The sequence below is a fragment of the Protopterus annectens genome, chromosome 2.part0, assembly GCF_019279795.1.
Source record: "Protopterus annectens isolate FY-2018-M chromosome 2.part0, PAN1.0, whole genome shotgun sequence".
Lineage (NCBI taxonomy): Eukaryota > Metazoa > Chordata > Ceratodontiformes > Protopteridae > Protopterus > Protopterus annectens.
In genome coordinates this window covers 815981383-816002379 of record NC_056728.1, presented here as the reverse complement: position 1 = coordinate 816002379, position 20997 = coordinate 815981383, and the positions used below count along the sequence as shown (strand labels likewise).

At 42.9% G+C, this 20997-nt stretch overlaps 1 protein-coding gene across 2 annotated transcripts in view; it reads right to left on the bottom strand.

Annotated features, from left to right (window-relative positions):
* The window catches only part of PUM3 (pumilio RNA binding family member 3), a 907478-nt gene that overhangs the window by 222777 nt on the left and 663704 nt on the right, over positions 1 to 20997 (bottom strand). For both annotated transcript variants that reach the window (XM_044061088.1, XM_044061087.1), the window contains exon 16: positions 13532 to 13619. In XM_044061088.1, the coding sequence (XP_043917023.1) occupies positions 13532 to 13619 (88 nt within the window). The remainder of the gene's footprint in view (positions 1 to 13531; positions 13620 to 20997) is intronic.

Here is a 20997-nt window from a genome sequence, read left to right as displayed (position 1 = left end):
CCCTCAGAACCACAAGGGCGGGAGACTTAAACCTTGACACGGTTATAAATAGAACGTGCTGGAGGGACAGATTCATCACCCAGAGACTCCCTATGCTGTGGAACAAAATCCCGGTACATGTGAGGCAGAGCACCTCGCTGGCCTTGTTCAAGAGGAATCTTGACCAATGGATGGGAGATTGCAGATATACCCCAGGGATTACTTCAGTGTCACTGCTTGACAGAGGCACAGCAAAATGATAGGCATAGTTTTATTCAAACTAAAGGGGTGGCGAAAGCCACATAACTATGGGCTAGGCTTCTAAATGCCCTTGGGCAGATCGCCTAGTATGAACCTATGAACCTATTTCTTCCTATAAATTAGAGGCGAAAACAAAAAGTAAAAACAGTTCTACTTCACAGGGTAAGCTTATAAAGTGGAATTAATTCTGTTTGGTCTCAAGTGAGATGTTAACTACACAGATATTAATCGCTCTTGGTTATATTAAAAATGCCGTCATTGTAAGTGGACCTAAATGTGGACCCAAGTGTAAAATGGACCTACGTCCAGTCGGACACTCCCGGTCAACAAATGTAAATAAATAAGTAACTTAGTCAGAAAGCTAGTCTTTTAGAATCTGTCCCCTCTGCCACCCATTGTAAGACTGTTTACAGACAGGCCTTACACCAAAAATAAATCACACTGAAAGAAAGTATTTTGGAATAGGGCTCTCCGTTCTGTAATCTTCACTGACGGTTAAATTACTACCAGAATACTGTTATAACTTTACAGCTATTAGTTTTACAAATACACCTGGTCACCGATCCACCTCTGAGTAAATTCCATTTTTCTTTACTAATGGGACTTACATGTATTGGGCATGTGTGGGCGTGTTCCGTTTGATTGACAACCAAAAGGCAAACAGGGTTAAGTTAAACTGTTGATTGGCAGGAAGACCGACTAATATTTCTAACATAACGCAGCCAGAGAGAACAAAATATTAAAAAATGCATTTAAGGATTCACTAAAGCACACTAACGCTTGTTATTTTAGCAAGCATCTTTGATTTTCAGACTTCCTTTTCTTCAGAAAATGCACACTGACACAAAGCCTGCCATTCTACCTCATGCAACTCAACGGTATGGGAGGTCATTTGGGCGGGGTTTGCTACAGCCCAGCACAGAAATGTTACAAAAAAAAAAGTTATGCTGAAAATGCTCCCTCGCTCTCTCTCGTTAACCAAGGAGGGCCATTTGCTAAAGAAAGAGCTCATCTCCAGTTCGTCTAGACGTCTACTGACTTATTTCCTGTAACTAAACAATTCCTTAAGTAGTAGATTACCTTACATAACTGTCCAATTTTGCATAAAAATAGTGAACTCCAGCGCTGATCACTGCTTCAGTGGCATGAATTCAATAATTTTAACTATAAATCTGCTCCCGGAACCAATGCATTACAGTAACTGACTGAACAGAGAAGCCCTTCAAATATTGAGCGCTGAAGTTTGTAAGGAATAACTGAAGCATTAGCAGTTGTTTTAAAAAATATATTTGCATTGGTATAAAGGCACAGAAACTGTAAAATGAGTGAGTCCATCCTTATAACGTTCTGACTGTCAAATTTGATTACTGTGCTGTCAGAGCAAAACAAAGGAACATAATTTTGGGGGTGGAGGTGTGACGCAAGTGGTAGCTTGGATTGCAGAAATCCGATTGGCTGCCACCACTTGCTTTATCAGCAACTTTAGAAGAAGATTTTTTAATAAAAGTTTAATGTAAACTTAATGTAAAAACATGCTGAATCATAACTGAATAAGATAAATTACAAGTTCAGTTATGATATCAGCGTGTTTTACATTAAACACAGCTGCAAACCTGCAATAGAGTTTATCGCGCTTGTGGAAGGCACTCGGGGGTAACAGCTTGCATTTAGTATCTTCTCATGGCGCACTCGGTGTTGAGCACAGAGGCGCCAAGAGAAGGTACTCGGGGTTAATGAGTTAACAAATTAACTAAGGGTAGCGAAATATACCCCATGAGGCAAGAAACAATAAACCCGGAAGGGGTTAAGGCATTTCGACCAGACTCTAGTCCTACTCGTTCTTCCAAACACGTGAGGGAGGGAATGTAAGAACAAAGGCGAGATGAACACTCCACATGGAACGTTATGGTAAGAACATAACTTCTTTATGTGAGTGTGTTCAATCTTGCCGTTTGTTCTTACACACGGGTAGCGTCCCTAGCTCTGTCAACCCGAGTGACTCATGGAAGAACGTTCCTAAGCACAGTGGACCCAAAAGATGTCCTGTCTTTGGAGGCTTTGTCAACCCTATAATGAGCGATGAAAGTATGTGGTTTAGACCACGTGGCTGCTGCACAAATCGTGTCCAAAGGCAGACGAGCTGCATGAGCCAAGGAAGTGGAAACTGATCTGGTAGAATGGCCATTAGGTTTGGCAGGCAAGGCCTGATTCGACTTAGAATATACAAAGGCTATACAATCAGTAAGCCATTTAGATAGTGTACGTTTTGTAACTGCCATGCCCTTTTTATTGTCTGCAAACGCGACAAAAAGCTGATCTGTTTTCCTGTAATCTTTAGTCCTGTCCAAATAAAATCTTAGTTGTCTGTGGACATCCAACTTGTGCAGCATATACTCCAACTTGCTGGTATGGTTTTTGAAAAAGGTAGGGAGTTCTATGGACTGGTTAATATTCGTGACAGAACATACCTTAGGAAGGAAAGACGGATTTGTTCGCAAGGAGAGACTCTATCTGGATGGAAAATTAAGTAAGGTGGCTTGACTGATAGTGCTTGCAGCTCTGAAACTCTTCGAGCTGAAGTAACAGCTACGAGAAAAAGTGTCTTCCACGACAAGAACTTCAGGAGACAAGAAGAGGCTGGTTCAAAGGGTGGCAACATTAGTTGCGACAATAATAAATTTAAATTCCATGGGAATAAAGGGTCTCTGACGGGCGGTCGAAGATGGAAGGATCCTTTCATAAAAGCCTTACAAAGCCTGTGGGACATAATAGGAGAACCGTCCTCACCAACATGGTAGTTGGATATGGCCGCCAACTGTACTCTTAGTGCGGAAGTAGAGGTTCCTTTGTGAAAAAGGATGGATAGAAATTCTAGAACTTTATGTAAAGGAGCTACTAGGGGGTCCAAGTGTTGGCTAGATGCCCAGTATACAAAGTGTTTCCATTTACTCCTGTAGAGTTTTGTAGTGGAAGCCTTATGAGAGGCAACCAGAATGCGTTGAACTGCTGGAGAAAGTAGATCAGACCTGGCTAGGCAGGGAAGTGGAGCAGCCAAGCTGCTAGTTTGAGGGATAGAAGAGACGGGTGAGGAACTCCCGACGAATGGGTCAGTAGATCTGGTACTGGGTCCAGGATCCACGGTTCCGCTGTTTGATGGGCTTGAAGAAAGGGGAACCATATCTGTCGAGGCCAGAATGGGGCTATGAGTATAACTGTCCTTTCCAGGTTCCTGGCTTTCTGAAGAAATTTGGGAATCAAGGGGGTAGGTGGAAATGAATATAGGAGACCCGGGGGCCAATCGTGTATCAGTGCATCCCTGGGGACATCCCCCAGAGGGGGTAGAAGGGCAAAATAGCTTCTGCATTTGGTATTCATCGGGGAAGCAAATAGATCGCAGCAAGGCTGGCCCCATCTGCGGAAAATTCTTTCCGCCACCTGTAGCTTGAGGGGCCACTCGTGAGGCAACAGGATGGCTCTGCTCAACCTGTCCGCAATGACGTTGGATGACCCCGGGATGTGCATTGCTATCAGAAAGCGACCCATGGACTCTGCCCATTGCCAAATTCTCATGGCCTCTCTGCATAATGGGTAAGATCTGGTTCCCCCCTGTTTGTTTATGTACCAGACTACAGACATGTTGTCTGTCTGAACTGCTTCTGTTCCTAGAGGTAAGAGGGTTTGAAAGTGTTGCAACGCCAGGAACACCGCACTCATTTCCAGAACATTTATGTGCAGGTTGTACTCCATGTTGGACCATTCCCCTTGGACTGTTCTTCCCTGAAATAGTCCCCACCACCCTATCAGAGAAGCGTCCGTGGTTATCGTGGCCATCGGATTGGGTAGAACAAATGGACGACCCATAGTGAGATCCTGACTGTACACCCACCATGAGAGGTCTCGTTTGCAAGAATCTGTTATCAGAATCTCGTGCGCTAGGGGTAACTGTTGGAACAACCACTTCGTGAACAGCAGCCATTGGAGGAGCCTCATGTGCAATCTCCCCATAGGGACTGCAATCAGGGACGCTGCCATGAGTCCCAAAACCTTTAACACTAGTTTGGCCGGGGCTTTCCTGCTTTGCAGTAGAAGAAGAACCTGCTCCTTGAGGGATGAAGCCCTTATTGGAGGGAGCTTTACCAGTGTTAAACGTGTATCTAGGTCTGCTCCGATGAATGAAATATGCTGTGAGGGCAGTAAGGCAGATTTTTTGAAGTTTATGGAAATCCCTAGGTGGGAAAAAAAGGTTGACTGTGTAGTCTCTGGCTTGTATGAGGCGACGCTCGGTGGTGGCGGTGAGGAGCCAGTTGTCCAGATAGGGAAACACCCGGAATCCTAGATGTCTCAAGTGAGACGCTACCACTGCCATGCATTTGGTGAATACCCTGGGGGCTGAGGTGAGCCCAAAGGGCAGGGCTCGAAATTGAAAGTGACTGGCTCCCAGCCGGAAGCGCAAGGGATCTCTGGACGGTCTGGCCATTTTGATGTGGTAGTACGCGTCCTTGAGATCTATCGAGCACATCCAGTCGTCCTTCTGTAAAAATGGAAGGATCGATTGAAGCGTGATCATCCGGAACTTTTCCTTCTTCACGAAGGTGTTGAGATTGCCGAGATCCAAAATCGGTCTCCAGTCCCCTGTCTTTTTTGGAACTAAAAAGAACCTTGAGTAAGTTCCGGATCCTCTTTGGTCTGCCGGGACTGGCTGGATGACTCTTTTTTCAAGCAGCTTTGAAATTTCTATTGCTGCTGGGCCTCGCAGATGGGGTGGCACATCTGGAAACCTTCTTTGTTGGGGTGGAGTTGATATGAAGGGGATTTTGTATCCTCTGGTTACAATGCTTTTTACCCAAGAGTCCGAGGTGAGAGTTAGCCAGGCCTGTGGGTATAAAGCCAAGCGACCCCCGACTGCCTCCAGAGCAGGACAGTCGGGCCCTCGTTCAGGAGTGCTGGAAAGGCTTACCAGGGCCAGGATCCCTGTCGCCTTGGTTCTGCAGACCCCCTCTGCCGCCGGGGCAACGTCTTCCATTTCTACCCCCCCCTCTGCCTCTGGGGGGGGGGGATCACACTGTGTGGCCTGGAAAGATCCCGGAGTTTTACGGAACCACATTTTTCCGTCTCGTTGCCCTTTGGGGTACGGTCTAGTTGGAGCGGAAAAACGGACTCCGACAGCAGACAGAGTCTTTCCTTCTTGCTCACACCGAGTTAGTGTGTCCTTCACTTTGGGCCCAAAGAGAGTGGCACCATCAAAGGGGCGCTATGGGAAGACTTGAAGGCTTCCACAAATGAGCACAGCCGCATCCAGGATTGTCTTCGTAGAGCAATCGCTGAAGCTGCAGCTCTACTCGATCCTTCAGCCACATACGAGATGATCCTCATGGATGAGTTCACTATGGAGGTAAGGGTGTTAAGCTGTGCTGTTACCTTATCTGAAACAGCAGCATCTGTGTTACCCTGGAGGGTATCTCCCAGCTCCTTGATGAGATCCCTCTGCAGACGTGTAAAATGTGTCAAATAGTTTAGCGAACGCATGGAAAAAGTCGCTGAACTAAAAACGCGCTTCCCATATCGGTCCGTAGTCCTAGAATCCTTATTAGGAGGATGAACAGAAGAGAAAGACTCAGACATCTCCTTTTTAGTGGCTGCCGCCACCACCATAGCGTCGACTGGGACTCCCTTGGTGAGATAAACCTTGTCCTGGGGGGCGGTAATAAATTTGCTCGGTTTTCGAGGGACCGGTTCCACTGTGTCCGGTGTCTCCCATGCCCTTCGAGCAATTAAATCCATTAACTCATCGAAGGGCGGAGTAACTCAGGAGGTAGAAGGTTGAGCACCAAAAGCCTTCAGCAACACCGACTCGTCCTCACTGGGGGCTAGGGACTGCCAATCACCCCTCTGTTTTAAGAACTCCAAGATGTCCGCAAATGAGACATCCTCAGAGGGGGATTTTGGGGACCCCTCTGCCTCATCCAAGTCAGTGTCGGATGTTAGAGATTCCTGCGTGGAATCCAAGTGCCTCCTCTTGCACAGTCTTTTCCTCGGAACCTCATCGGAGGGGGCTTCCGGTGAGGCCTCCGAGGAACAGGGGGCACCCTCTGGGGGTGGCTGAGGCAATGGTGCTCTACACTTTGGATGGGTCGTGGGGGCAAAAACACAGAGCGGCCCCTTAGGGGAGGGAGAAGACACCTCTGATGAAGTGGTTGTCTGTGCAGACAAAACCTTCCTCATAAGGTCAAAAACCCCTGAACCCCGGGCCGAGGACTCCTCCGGTTCCGAAGAACATGGAAGCATCCCAGACACGGGGACCGTGGGCCTCGACCCAGAGGACAGAGCCGAGCCAATCTGCGCCGAGGCCCCGAGAGGGAGAGTCGGCACCGAAAGGTCGGTACGGCTCTCGGTCCTGGAACCGAGGAGAGATCGTCGGCTCTGCGACTCACCTACAGGTTCCGAAGGAGTCTAAGTCAATGGTGTCGATCGTGCAATGGACGGTTTCAGCACCGAGGGCTCCACTATCATCAACTCATCCTCTCCCGGCTCCGAAGACTGGATGGGTCTCGAAAGAGGACCTGTTGGAGATAAAGGGAAGCCTTCTAGTTTCAACACCAATTGGGAGGAAACTGCAATCAACTTGGAAAGGGCCGTGTTCGTCATAAGTTTCTGCATGACACGATCCATATCTGTATCGGATAACGGTCTGGAAGATCGGGTCGAAGGGGCCGAAGATGGCACCGACCGAAGAATGGACAGTGGCGGTAGCTCAGACACTGGTTCCAAGACCTGGGGCTCAGTGAAAGACAAACATTCGACGCTCGGCCCTGAAGTCTGTGGAACCGGCGAACGAACCTTCGAAGATGAACTCAGAGCCGATGACATGGGCTCCGACATCTTCGACCCCTTCGAGGACTTAGAAGCCTGGTCCGATTTGTCCAAAGCCTCCTGGAAGGCAGGCTTCAGTAGTCCCCTAACTAAGTTTCCTGCGTCTATCTGTCATGACCCTCCCGCTGAAGAAATGGCATATAGAGCAATCCTCTTGCAGGTGGAGAGGGCCAAGACAGTAGACGCAGGAAGTGTGGTAGTCAGTGATGGACATTTTCTGTCCACACTGACATCTTTTAAAGCCGGATTTGGCTTTTTCTGACATAACCGGTAGAAGTAAGACACTCTACTATGAAAAATTTTAAGACACTAGCTATACAACTAATAACTATTAAGTAAATATTTATTGTATATATAAGTATTGCTATAAGTGGGTAAGAAGAGGTAGGCCACAAAAGGGGACCTATAAAAATGTGGCAGGATTAATTATAACAACACACACACACACACACACACACTAGTACTAATCAAAAACTAACTTTTAAGAACTATAAGAACTTTTTAAACAAGAAAGATAAGAATCTTATCTGAATATAACAAAATTCTCTCTGGTCCGAGCTCTCGTTGATGTGATCCGTTGCAGCAGCAAACTAGATCGGAGTAATGGCAGGGAGGATTGTGGGATATAGCCTGGTCTCGAGCTTCTCTAAGATGCAGAGCTTTGCTATGCGGCAGACTCGGAGCCAAGGATCGGCTCCGAACCAGTGTGTAAGAACAAACGGCGATATTGAACACTCTCGCATTGGATTTTTAGCAGTGGAGGCCTTAATTCCCTTGGGGCCCTGTGAGATAGTTTCTGGGTCAGCTGCATGGCTTTTGTATAAAAATTGATGTGAGTCAGGAACCCGGTAGTACCTGTCAGGCTTGACTGGGGCTGGAGGTAAAGAATCCGGGTTAAGGCAGGCCTCCGAGTACACATCATCTAGTATGTCTAAGACAGGAGGTATAGCCAGAGGCCTGTGCTGAGGTAGCAAGAGAAAATCCCTAAGCCTTTTCTTGGAATCTGAGTACTCTTGGCCTTCCCAGTGGCAGTGTTCCCTTAAGGTATGCAAGGTTTCCCCAAATGAGTAATCCTCTGGGGGGGGGGGGAGACAGAGGGAATGGACTCCTCTGCATCAGAATCTTCAAAAGGGGAGTAAGAATGTTCCTGTTCAGAGTGCTCTGATATAATGGAGGCCTGGTCAGAGGAGGGGGATTCTTCCTCCACTCTGAGCCTTTTGTCCGGGGGGGGGGTTTGAGAACCCCTGATAAGAGTAATTAAATCCTCAGCCATTTTAAGCATCTGTTTTTTAGGCATGGGGCCTGGAGATGGGCCCTATGTAGCTTGTCTCTTAGAATGCATGGCTGCTTTAGACTTAGTGAAAGCCTTGATGGAAAAAGAAGAGGAAGGTCTGAAGACACCTTGAGAGGAGGCAGACCTGTTTACATTTTGAGATTCACCACCAAGAGTGGCTTCGGTATCTGTAGTCGTGGGCCGAGAAGCCTGCGACTGGCACAGAAGACACCGCCAATGAAGTGTCGCCGGTAGTCAGGGCTGCGAGGCACCTCGCTGAGAACCGGACCACCTGTAGTTGGCTTTGGCGTGGTGTCGGTAGAGGCCGCTGGACCTCGTGTGTCGGTCCTTATCTTTGCTTTTAGACAAAACTGGAGTCGGAGTATCCGACGACATAATATAGTTACATTTTTGCCAAAATAATGCTGGGCTTAACTCCCGACACTTAATGGTGCGTTTATTGAATGTAGCACAAAAACGACAGACCGAGACGTCGTGGTCTGGGCCTAAGCAAGGAATACAGAGGGAATGAAAATCCTTATGCTATTTGCTTCCCACATGAAATACAATTATTAACTTTGTCTGACATCGGTCTGAGGCAAGAAAAGTTTCCCCAATGGGGTACTTAGCTTTCAAGAAGACTTCGGTTGCAAAATTTTCGTAATTTCAGGAGCTGGCCGACTGGCACTTGCGAATTGCTTCTGCTTCAGGCACCGCGCGGCAAGAAAGACTGAAGAAAATGGCGCTGGCTGGTTCTTTTATACCCCTGTCACACTGACGTCAGGGAAGAAGTGACAACAACCGACGCCGGACCTAGACTTTGGAATTCGGCCGACCGAGGACCCGCCTGACGGCAGGACAACCCATCTGTTATGACTGCAGCTGTATGCACAATGAACATCCTCAAGCAAGTTCTGAATCCGCTCTAGTCTGGTGGGACCTCCTGGATGACTAGTCTAACAGCTTCTGAATTTCTTGAGCTCCAGCTCCTCTCTGACTGGGTAGACCATCAGGAAGCTTGTTTGTTTTGGGGTGTAATTGTTTGGAAAAATGGTATAAAGTAACCAGTGGATATTATTTTTAGCACCCAAGAATCTTTTGTTACAGTAGCTCAGGTGTCTGGGTGCAAGGACAAACATTCCCTGACTACCTCCAGAGGCAAGCAGTTAAACAGCACTTCAGGAGCGCTGAAAGGGTTTATCCGGAAAGGAATCTCAGAAGCCCTGATTGTGCAGACCTCCAATGCCACAAGGCCAGTGTCTTCCATTCAAACTCCCTCCTCTGCCTCTGAGGGAGCTATATTGAACTTCTAACTACAGTTTAAGGCACCAGGCTATGCAGGAATTTACCATTAATACTGTTTATGGAAAAATGCAATACTAAGTGATTAAGACACAAATCTGGTACAGTGGATATAAAAAGTGTACACACCCCTGTTAAAATGTCAGGTTTTTGTCATAAAAAAATGAGACCACAATAAATCATTTTAAAACTTTTCCCACCTTTAATGTGACCTATAACCTGTACAATTTAACTGAAAAACAAACAAATCTGTTAGGGGAAAAATATAAAAAATAAAAAACGTACAATAAATTGGTTGCATAAGTGTGCACACCCTTAAACTAATACTTTGTTGAAGCACCTTATGATTTAATTACAGCATTCAGTCTACTTGGGTTGGAGTCTATCAGCGTGATACATCTTTACTTGGCGATATTTGCCCACTCTTCCTTGCAAAAGTGCTCCAAATCTGTTGGATTGCGAGGGCATCTCTTGTGCACAGCCCTCTTCAGGTCACCCCACAGATTTTCTATTAGATTTAGGTCTGGGATCTGGCTGGGCCATTCCAAAACTTTAATTTTCTTTTGGTGAAGCCATTCTTTTGTTGATTTGGATGTATGCTTGGGGTTATTGTCATGTTGAAAGGTAAAATTCCTCTTCATCTTCAGCTTTCTAGCAGATGCCTGAAGTTTTTGGGCCAAAAGTGACTGGTATTTGGAACTGTTCATAATTCCCTTCACTTTGACTAAATCCCCAGTTCCAGCTGAAGAAAAGCAACCCCCAAAGCATAATACTGCGACCACCATGCTTCACTGTGGGGATAGTGTTCTTTTGGTGATGTGAGGTGTTGTTTTTGCACCAAACGTACCTTTTGGAATTGTGGCCAAAAAGTTCAGCCTAGGTCTCAGACCATAACACATTTTCCCACATGCTTTTGGGAGACATGATGTATTGTTTTGCAAATTTTAGCTGAGCCTGGATGTTTTTTTTTGCATAAGAAAAGGCTTCTGTCTTGCAACCCTACCCCATAGTCCAGACATATGGAGAATACAGGAGATTGTTGTCACATGTAGTACACAACCAGTACTTGCCAGAAACTCCTGCAGCTTCTTCAGTGATGCTATAGGTCTCTTGGCAGCTTTCCTGACCAGTTTCTGTCTTGTCTTTTCAACACTTTTGGAGGGATGTCCAGTTCTTTGCAATGTCACTGTTGTCCCATATTTTCTACACTTTTTGATGACTGTCTTCACTGTGTTCCATGGTATACCCAATGCTGATATTTTTTGTACCTTTCTCCTGATTGATACCTTTCAACAATGAGATTCCTTTGATGCTTTGTAAGCTCTCTGTGAACCATGGCTTTTACTGTAGCAGGCAACTGAGTAAATGTCAGGAAAATCCTACTAGGACAGCTGAACTTTACTTGGGGTTAATCAGAGTCTCTAACTGATGGCAGGTGTGTACCCAAGAGCACCGAATGGTGTAATTTAATCAAAAGGTGCTTCAATAAAGTATTAGTTTAAGGGTGTGCACACACATACAACCAGCTTATTGTACGTTTTTTATTTTTTATATTTTTTCCCCCAACAGGTTTGTTTGTTTTTCAATTGAATTGAACAGGTTATAGGTCACATTAAAGGTGGGAAAAGTTTTGAAATGATTTATTGTGGTCTCATTTTTTATATATCACAAAAACCTGGCATTTTAACAGGGGTGCGCACACTTTTTATATCCACTGTAGCAGTATGCAGTTCTGCCACAACTGTGAATTAAACTACAAGGCTTTGGTCCAGTTGGGTTTAAAATATAAACAGACAGCTTGAACAAATTTAAAAGTGCAATCAGATGGAATAGATCAGAAAAGCACAAAGCACCTCCACACAGGTTACTGTAAGGGCACTCGCATATTTAAGCATAACTGGCATAAGTAAAATTTTATTTTATTTCCTTTTTGATGAAAAGCTAGTTACTCACTATTCCACACCTCTCCAAGTCTTGGATAAAACATATTATATAGTTTCTGATGAAAAATATGCTTTGCGCTTTGCAGAGTTAATCATAGACATGTGCACAAGATACAAGCACATTTAAACTGAAGTTCCAAGAAACATGAGAAGCAAGACAGTCAAAACCAGTCCTACAAAAAATAACAGAACGTGAAACTCAAGTACTGCAGAGGAAGACTCCAAGATGAGTTACCAGATGAAGCTGTTACACAGCAAGAACTATCTGAAAGGAAAGTACAGTTGTGTACACTTACCATAAATATAGATGTTCAAGTGTATTCACTGTTGCAGTCATCACAGTTGGGTTATCTGTTTGCAGTAGCCCTCAGTCGGCCTGATTAACAAAGTCTTGGGTCCTGCATCGATTGCTGTCTCTTCTTTCATGACGTCAGGTCGTTAGGGAAATAAAACATGCAGCCGATGCCATTACATCCGTCTTTCTTGCCGTGCGGTGCCCGAAGCAGAAGCAGTTCGCAAGTGCCGGTCGGCCGACCCCTGAAATTTTAGTTTTCGAGAGTCTCTGTGTCTACTAGACTCGCTAGAAACTCTTCTTGCTCTAAACCGAGGTTGAACCTGTAAGAAATCTTTCACTGTTTGCAGATTTCTTCTCCTCCATCTTTTTAGTACCTGTTGGGGAAGCAAATACCTCAAAGATTTGACATTCTGGTAATGCCTGCATTCCCATGCATGTCTCCTGATAACTGTGCCCGTCATTGATATAAAGAAGCCTGGCCAGAGCATCATAGCCACACAAGCTCAGTACCAGCCCTACTGAAAATGTCTGGTGTGCCCTGGGTAGTCAGTGGCTAGCAGACCCAACAATGGTGATGAGTAGGGCACTGGCTACAGAGCAGAGCCTAATGAATCAGGAGCAGTGCAAGAATCATTAGAGGCCACCAAAAAAAAAAAGAACTGGAGGTATAGCAAGGCCTATGTTGTGGCAAATGTAGAAAGGTTCAAGCCTTTTCTGAGTCTGAGAAATCTTGGCCCTGCCACTGAAATTGTTCCCTCATAGCATGCAAGGTTTCTATCCCAAAGGAATCAATTCTGCACTGAGGGCTGACATGAACTCTTAAACATGTCGTAAGGAATAAGGAGCCTCATCAGTTCTTTATATTGTGTCATCATCATCTGTGGATACTGCTTTAAAAGTGCCTTAATAGTTGAAATATCAGGAACAGAAGGTTGGATTTCATGTTCATAACATAAAATGAAAATGGGAATTATCGCTGAATCGATAAAAGTGAATGACAATTAAAGCAGCTGAGGAAACAGATGCAACCTTCAAAGCAAGGTTTCTGATCTTACTTGTCCTTTAAATTAACATGGCAGTGACAGTGCTGCAGTCTGAAACAAAGGAAAATCTGTTCAGCAAAGAACTGTGCCTTTCATGTAATGGTTCACCAAGCAATACAGACAAACTGGGGAATATGACTGTGCAAGTCCATTTATGAAGTGATTATGCCAAAAAACATTTACACTCTGACTTAGGCTGAGCCCTTCCCCACCCCACTAATGTAGAAGTCTTGAAGTAGTATGGGAGTCCCCCAAATGATTTGCTGAATGTGGACTGCAACATAAAGTAAGTGCATTTGCAGTAAAAACATTTACAGCCACATCACTTACCTGCAAACTAGGTAAGTTCAGGATCCATTAAGTGACTGAACAGCTTTGATATCCGGCCGACGAAAGGGCATGCTGCTGACAGGACAAACCATTTGTAAGGACTGCAGATTCACCAGAATAAACATGCATGCGTGACCCATCTTGGTTAGTACTCTCAATGCAATTTAGTTAATGAAATTTTTCAAAGGAAAAACTAAAAACTCCACAATGAGTTTTTGTATTGGCAAACTATTACCTTTCCTTCCAGCTTCTTTCAGTTTTTCATCCTGTTCCAATAACCATTTAAGAACCAGATGGCCGGCTGGATGTTCTGCTATGTGCATCTAAAAGAAAAATAAGTCTTCAGTGTGTACAGTAGTGTTTGTTGTGTGTGAATGAACATACAATACCACTAGGACTCAAATACAAGATTAGTTTAGCAATTTGACCACTGTAATTATGTACAGATATTTACATGAGAATTTCTAGGCAGATAATCATAAGATCTCCTCAAAGTTCTAGACTGAATGTTTTGATTAAATAGAAACACAGTATTTCAATCATTCTGAGGGGCAACTGACACAATTTTTATTTTCGTACTTTCAGCATACCAAACAAAAGTGAAGTTATGCTTAACTGTCATCTGTACAAGTCACAAACCCACATCTGTAATGCAACTATGATTACAGACACATATCTCAAAAACATGCCAGTATTTAAAACACACAATTAAAACTGCTGAGCCAACAACACATTTTAATGCCTATATATGTATAATGACTGTATATTTTTCTAAGTGGTATGACATACTCACTAACTTGAATATTTACATTAATACCAATAGACGAGGTGAGATGATTTTGGGTTCTATACTCACAGTGGGCATTTAGATTATGCACCCATACAGAAAAATGTGATGAAGAGGAATGACAGGCATAACTCTCAACTGTCCAGATTTATGCAGAATGTCCAGCTTTTTACCTCACAGTTTTGGTCTATTCCTCATAAAAACTGTGGTTTTCTGTCAATCACTGAAGGACAGAGTCACTAAGAATGACAGACATTACAGCTTCAGACTTCATATCCTTCAAAGAATGCATGTTAACACAAAAAATGTTAGTCTAGCAATATTTAAAATCTGTCCCTATTTTAGGCCTTTGTCCCCCCATTACTTTCAACTTTGTCCAGATTTTTTGTGCTAAGAGGTTGAGAGGTATGCAGGATGGTGCACTTCTACTGCCCTTTAGATAAGCTATTAAGATCAGGTCCCACCTACAGGGTTTAAGGATAAGTCAGGATTGATGATCCAATGGAAGACAGAAAGAAAATAATTTCCTCATCCACTCACCCTTCATGAAAATAAATAATTTAAATAAATACATCACCTGATCTCTTCACCCCATATTACGCACACTTCAATTAACATTCTGTAATAATTCACATTTTCTAATATTAGAGTCCTCCTCTTCCTCTCAACATAATGATATACTGATAAATACATAAGCTATGTGTATGAGACTTGGGAGACAAACTGAAAGGTGAATATTTAATACAGCACTCAGTGATTGAAACTGTAGATTCATATGTTGTTGTTGTTTGTCTTTCGGCTTTTCCCGGTTAGGGGTCGCCACAGTGGAACTCCGGTCCACTAATGATTGGCAGCAGATTTTCACAAACGCCGAAGTGCCAGCTCGACGTTCAACCTTCAACGAAGGGCACGCCCATTTACGCATGTCTTTCAAACGCCAACCCAACTGCGAGGAGGACATGTAGACTCCACACAGAAGGCACTCCCTGTACTCCAGCCGAGAATCGAACGACAGAACCTCTTGCTGTGAGGCAACAATGCTACAGCTGCACCACCGCGGATCTGTATGTATAGGGGTAAATCCAGTTTTGAGTTTTTCTAATCATATCAACTGGCTAATGATAGTTACAGCACTACAGAGTGCATAAAATGTTTTTTAAAGTCCAGGAAATCAGAAATTATGAAATCATTGTTTGTCATTTACATTAGAACCCAAACCTGAGTATGGAATAACAATATGGAAACCTTATAAGAACAATAAGCATGAAAGATTACAGCGGAAATATACAAAGGGTATCCATCAATGTAAACATTTAAGTTAGTGAAAGATTAAAATATCCGACATATAAACATTTAAGATGAGACCTTATTTAAATATATAGAGCATTTAGAAATAACCCCAAACTTTCCCATTGAAAGTCATCAAATAGTAGTAGAGAATCATCAGACAACCTACTGTAAAAAGATGGAGAATGGAGACATGATAAATCAGCAAGCAAAGGAGAGTAGTATTGTTGGAACTGAATTCACACTCAAGTCTTGGTGCATACCTTCATCAAGTAGACCCTGTTTTTTCACAAAATCTCACCAAGACGACACTGGTATACATACCGCATCATGGACAGAAGTAGGTTAAAAAGTGAGAGAGATAACTGTGTACACAACATCCATGATAAAAAAAAAGTGCCCAATCCTGGTAGGCAAACTGGTGTCAGGACTAGAAAAAAAATGACAGTGTAGAACTTTTAAGACACAGAAACATTCCTACAATGGGGCTAGTCCAGGGGGAGGATCCCCCACCCCCTGCTGTAGAAGATAGTACTAAGTCAACAAACATCACAAAAGCTGAGGCACGAAAAAAGAGCCATACAGATGACAGAGTGGACTATTGAGGATAAGAAAGAAATTATGTATTATTGTTACTATTATGCAAGAGGGCCAGAATTTCCAGACAGAAGATATACAAAAAGATTAAGAAAGAAATTAGAGGAAAGAAAATACTTGCACAAGAAAAAACTGTCAGAAGCTTCAAATACAAATTTATTTTTATTAATACAACATATTTATGAAAAACAATATATAGACCAAGAATCATTGGGAAAAAGAAGCAACTGAGGAAGTGTGAAAAATATAAAGAAATTCTAGAGACTTTTGAAAAGTATAAAAAACAAATATGGACATGGCAAACAGACAGATCTGATATTGTGCAATATTTGTGCAAAGGACAAAGCCAAATTAATCAATACAAAACAGGCAGCCCCAAAGATATTCAAAGAGAAATATAGGCAAAGGCATCCGGATATGGAATATTTCACAATACAAAAAATAAGATCACAAAGAGGGAACATAGAACAGAAGATTAGTAAAGGAGAAGTTAAAAATATAGATGTTGAAGTTATGGAATACCTGCGAAGTGAAGGATTTAACGTAGAAAGTCTTAGACTATATCATGCCATGATGGAACAATGAATCCCCCAAGTAAGGGAAAACAGGAGGAGCAGGAGACATAGGAAGAAGAAATATAGACATGGGAAAGAAAGAGATTTAATACTGTGCAACTTTTATGCAAAGGAGAAAGCAAAACCTATACAAAAAGAGCAGCACAAAAGATATTTGAAGACAAATACAGGCAAAAGAATCCGGACATGGAAAATTTTACAATACAAAAAATAAGAAAACAGAGACTTAATAATGGAGAAGTTAAAGAAATAGAAACTGAGGTTATGGATTACCTGTGAAGTGAAGGATTTAGGGTAGAAAATCTAATGCTGATAAATTCATAGCATGATACAGCAATGGATCCCCAAATTAAGGAGAAACCAGTGAAGCACGAAACATCTGATCAAGCTGCCATATGAATATACTTTGGAGCCTTCCATAGTAAACCAGTACAAACATTCAGTTGAATTTGCACAGCAAGGGATGGAACAGGAAGCTGTGGCAACTCTTACACAGTTAATGTTGTGGAGTGATAGGCTGGTGAGTTCCCATATGAAAGAGCAATGGATTACACAGGATGAAACTGAAGAGAATGTGGCACAGGAAGATGCTATGGAGCTTTATTCCATATAATGCCCACAGGAAATGGAGAACAAAGAATGTGCCCTCAGTTTGGAAGAGAATGATCTAAGAGAAGAGTTTGATTTAATAGAGATGAACAGATATATTAAGATCAATGAAAAAACAGGCTACAGAAAATGAATAAAACCTCAAAAGTTAGAAGGCTGATAAAACAAATGAAGACAGTAATTAGGACTTTTCGTAGAGATTCATGTGATACAACAGAAGTAAATAGGATATAAACACAGGGTAGAAAGGAAGGGGAGCAATCGAACGCCATCATGGAAGTATCCATGCAGCTTCCCAGACAAGTATGTATTACCAAGGGGGCATCCATCAACTTAAGCTTGATATCATCAGGCAATGGTTGAAGTTGAAGCCAAGAATATCTCCTTATCTCAGAACCAAAAGCAGCAGCCCGAGAAGAGGCATCTACTGCATCATAACTACACTTGATGGAATGGCAAACCACCTGAGTGGAAGTCCCTAACATGGAAAGAGCAGATATTTTACCTTCAGGGTCTGGGAGGTCAAAAATAACCTGGCAAACATGAGAAAGGAGAGCCAATGCATACCTGGACATATGGGTCTGCTAATTAATAGCCCTAAAAGCCAAGGTAACCGAGGTGTAAACCTTCTTACCTAGCCTTTCCATGGTTCTGCCGTCTTTATCAGAAGGCAGTAACTTGGGTGAAGGAAGTAAAAGAGCACTTATCAGAGGCTACAAACACCACTGAGGGGTCAGCAGCCGGACACTTGTACAAAAAGTTACAGTCCTCAGGCACCCTATAAAGGCTTCCTGGTAGCAATGGCAGAGAATCAGGAGCTTTAGAGGCATTGGGAAATGCATCCAACAAAGCAGCCAAGAAAGGAGGAAAAGCAGAAGGTGTCGGAGATTCCATCTGCAGCAATACATAGCACCTTTAATGAATCTCAGAGACCTGAGCACAATCCCATTTAAAAAAATTCCATCATCCTGGAGACTGCCCCCCCCAAAAGAAATTTCTTCAAAGGGAGTATCAGGACTGTTGGATTCCTCTTCCTCAGACCCATAATCCAAAGGAGAATGAATTTGGGAAGAGTAAGCAAAGGATTCCTCATCAGAATCCAACTCTTCCTCAGAGGAATCCTCTTCCCTGGGTTGTTTAAGTGGCGTAGAGGACCAAGGGGGAACTGTAACAGAGACCTCCTGAGGAGGTTTCAGTGCTATCAAAGCATTAAACAAACTCTGAGTGAAAGCCTGCCATTCACTCTATGGATCCCTAGCAGTAGGAGAAATACATTTAGTTTTTTGTTTCTTCTTTAATGGGACATCTGCCCTGTAAAACGTAGAGAACTCTGACCCAAGACAGCATTCAATAACAGTAGTAGGGACTTCTTCCCTAACTAGAATCTGTGAAAAACCCCTAGGCCCCTTGGAAATAATCAACTGTGGTTCTCTCTGAATGTCTGAAAAGTACATCTGCAAAGCCTCATCAGATGTGCTAAAAGCTGGATCCCTGCCTCCCTCCAACCTGGTCGTGGCAGAGGAATCTGATAAAGCTGGGCGAACCTCCAGGTTTTAATTCACCTTGGGAGAAACGGCCGGAGGATGCTGGAGAGTGGAAGAGTCTGGCCTTAGTTTCTTAACCTTCTTCTTTCCTAACGGGCTGACCCTTGGGGCAAGAAGTTCCTTCCATAGTATCTTTAGTGAGAAGCTTAAGTCGCTCATTCTCCAAATACAATGCAAGGGAAGAAAGCCTACTATGCAGAGTCTTTGGTATGAAAGCCTGACAGATAGTAGGTTGCATGGTTGTGAAAGACACCTAGGCAAAATAAGCACTGTGTGGAGGTTTTTATGAGGAATCTGTCTCCAGCACTGGCATTTAACCTTCTTGGATGACGTGAACCAATGGAAGCAACAAAAAGTCAAGAAAAAAACAAAACATCAATGGGGCACTTATCTGCAATGGGTCGGAACCAGCAAACAGGACTTGGGCATTGACGAAAACTGAGAGATGCATTTAGACTGGCATCAAAAATGTAGACGGTCAGACAGACCATTGAAAGATGTGTTCAGACGGGCGGCAAAGAAGTTCTGAGGATGGTACATCTGGACGTCACCTTTATGCCCTATGCTATGCGAGGAGCATACATGTGACGAATGGCATACCTTAAAGGAACGGTAGGCTTTTGTACACTGGCTGGATGTCGGGCTATCTGAGGCAGGGAATCCCAGATATTAGGAATACTGCAACCAGTGAATGGAAGGACATCAAAAATTGAAATAATTTCATGAACTTGAATCACATTTTGACTTAGGAATGGGGTCCATTCCCACTGTGGTATTAGTACCCCAAAAGACTTGCAGAAATTAAAAAAAAGACTCTTAGAATGAGAAGTGTATAACTGGTTCACTGAGAGAGTAGCTGATGCATGGAATAGTCTATTACCAAATTACATTAAATCAAGTACTATTTTAGATATTTTTAACAACAACCAGGACACTTATTATGGGAATAACTGAAACCATTATAAAGGGATATTCCGGGGTGACTCCCTGTCACTGTTGCTATTCTGTCTTGCCCTTAACTCATTAATCTGTCTACTTAACAGATTAAGCCATGGCTATAATTTTTCTCCTACAAAAACAAAGTGTAAAGACCACTCATCTTCTCTTTGTCGATGATTTAAAACTATTGTATAGCTCATCAGATGAGGAACTGAAACCACAACTGCAAGTAGTCAAAACCTTTTCAGACGAGATAAGAATGTCCATTTGGTCTTGATAAATGTGCAAAAGTAAACTTTAAAGCAGGAAAACTACAGCACCAAGAAAATGTCAGTTTGTGACAAGAATATGATATAAAAGAACTTGAGCAAGAGGGAGTGTATAAATATTTGGGGATTGGTGAATGATCAACAATAAAACAAACAAATGTGAATAAAACTTAGTAAGGAATATTTTATAAGACTTAAATTAATCCTGAAAACAGCACTGACATCTAGGAACAAAATTCAAGCTATAAACAAATTTGCTCTTCCTGTCCTAACTAAAAGGTTTTAGAGTGACTGACTGGCCCCAAAATGCGTTATAGATTAGACAGGAAAACAAGAAGGATGCTTCAAGCTCACCTAATGATTTATAAAAATCAGTGCATACCAAGATTATATTCCCAGCTCTGTAGGAGGTATGGGCCTCCTTGAAACTGATTACATGTATAGATCTGCAATCGTAGGACTGCACACATCTTCTGACCTCACAAGACCCAAACGTAGTTTGAAACACGAGGAGAATAAATCTAAGATAACTTCCCTGCCTAGTCTAGCAGAAGCATATCAACGTCAAGCAGGAATGGAAATCAAACAAGAAGTAGATAAACACTGTGCCAAAAAAACAAAAGAAACAATATATGATGAAGGATCAGATGAAAAGGCAATAAGTGTGTAAAACGCATATAGTTGCAAGTATAGAAAACTTCTGGAAGAACCTCATGTTGATCAGGATTAAACACAGGAATGGTTAAGGAGGGGCAAATTCAAACCAAAAGATGAAAGGTTAATATTGGCAGCCCAAGATAGTGGGCCACGTACAAAATCCATTGAAAATGTGGGGAAGAAACCGACAAATGTAGGCTTTGTAAAACACAATTGGAAACAGTCACACACCCTGTTTCTGGTTGTGACATACTAATAGCAGAAGGAATGTATACTGAAAGGCATAGCAATGTGGAAAGACTGTTGCACTGGTGATTGTGCAAACATTATAATACTGAAGTAGCTGAAAAACACTGGAAGCATGAGTCACAAAGCATCATAGATAATGATGAAGTCTACATCACATGGGATTACCCATTACCAACAGTTCAAAAGAC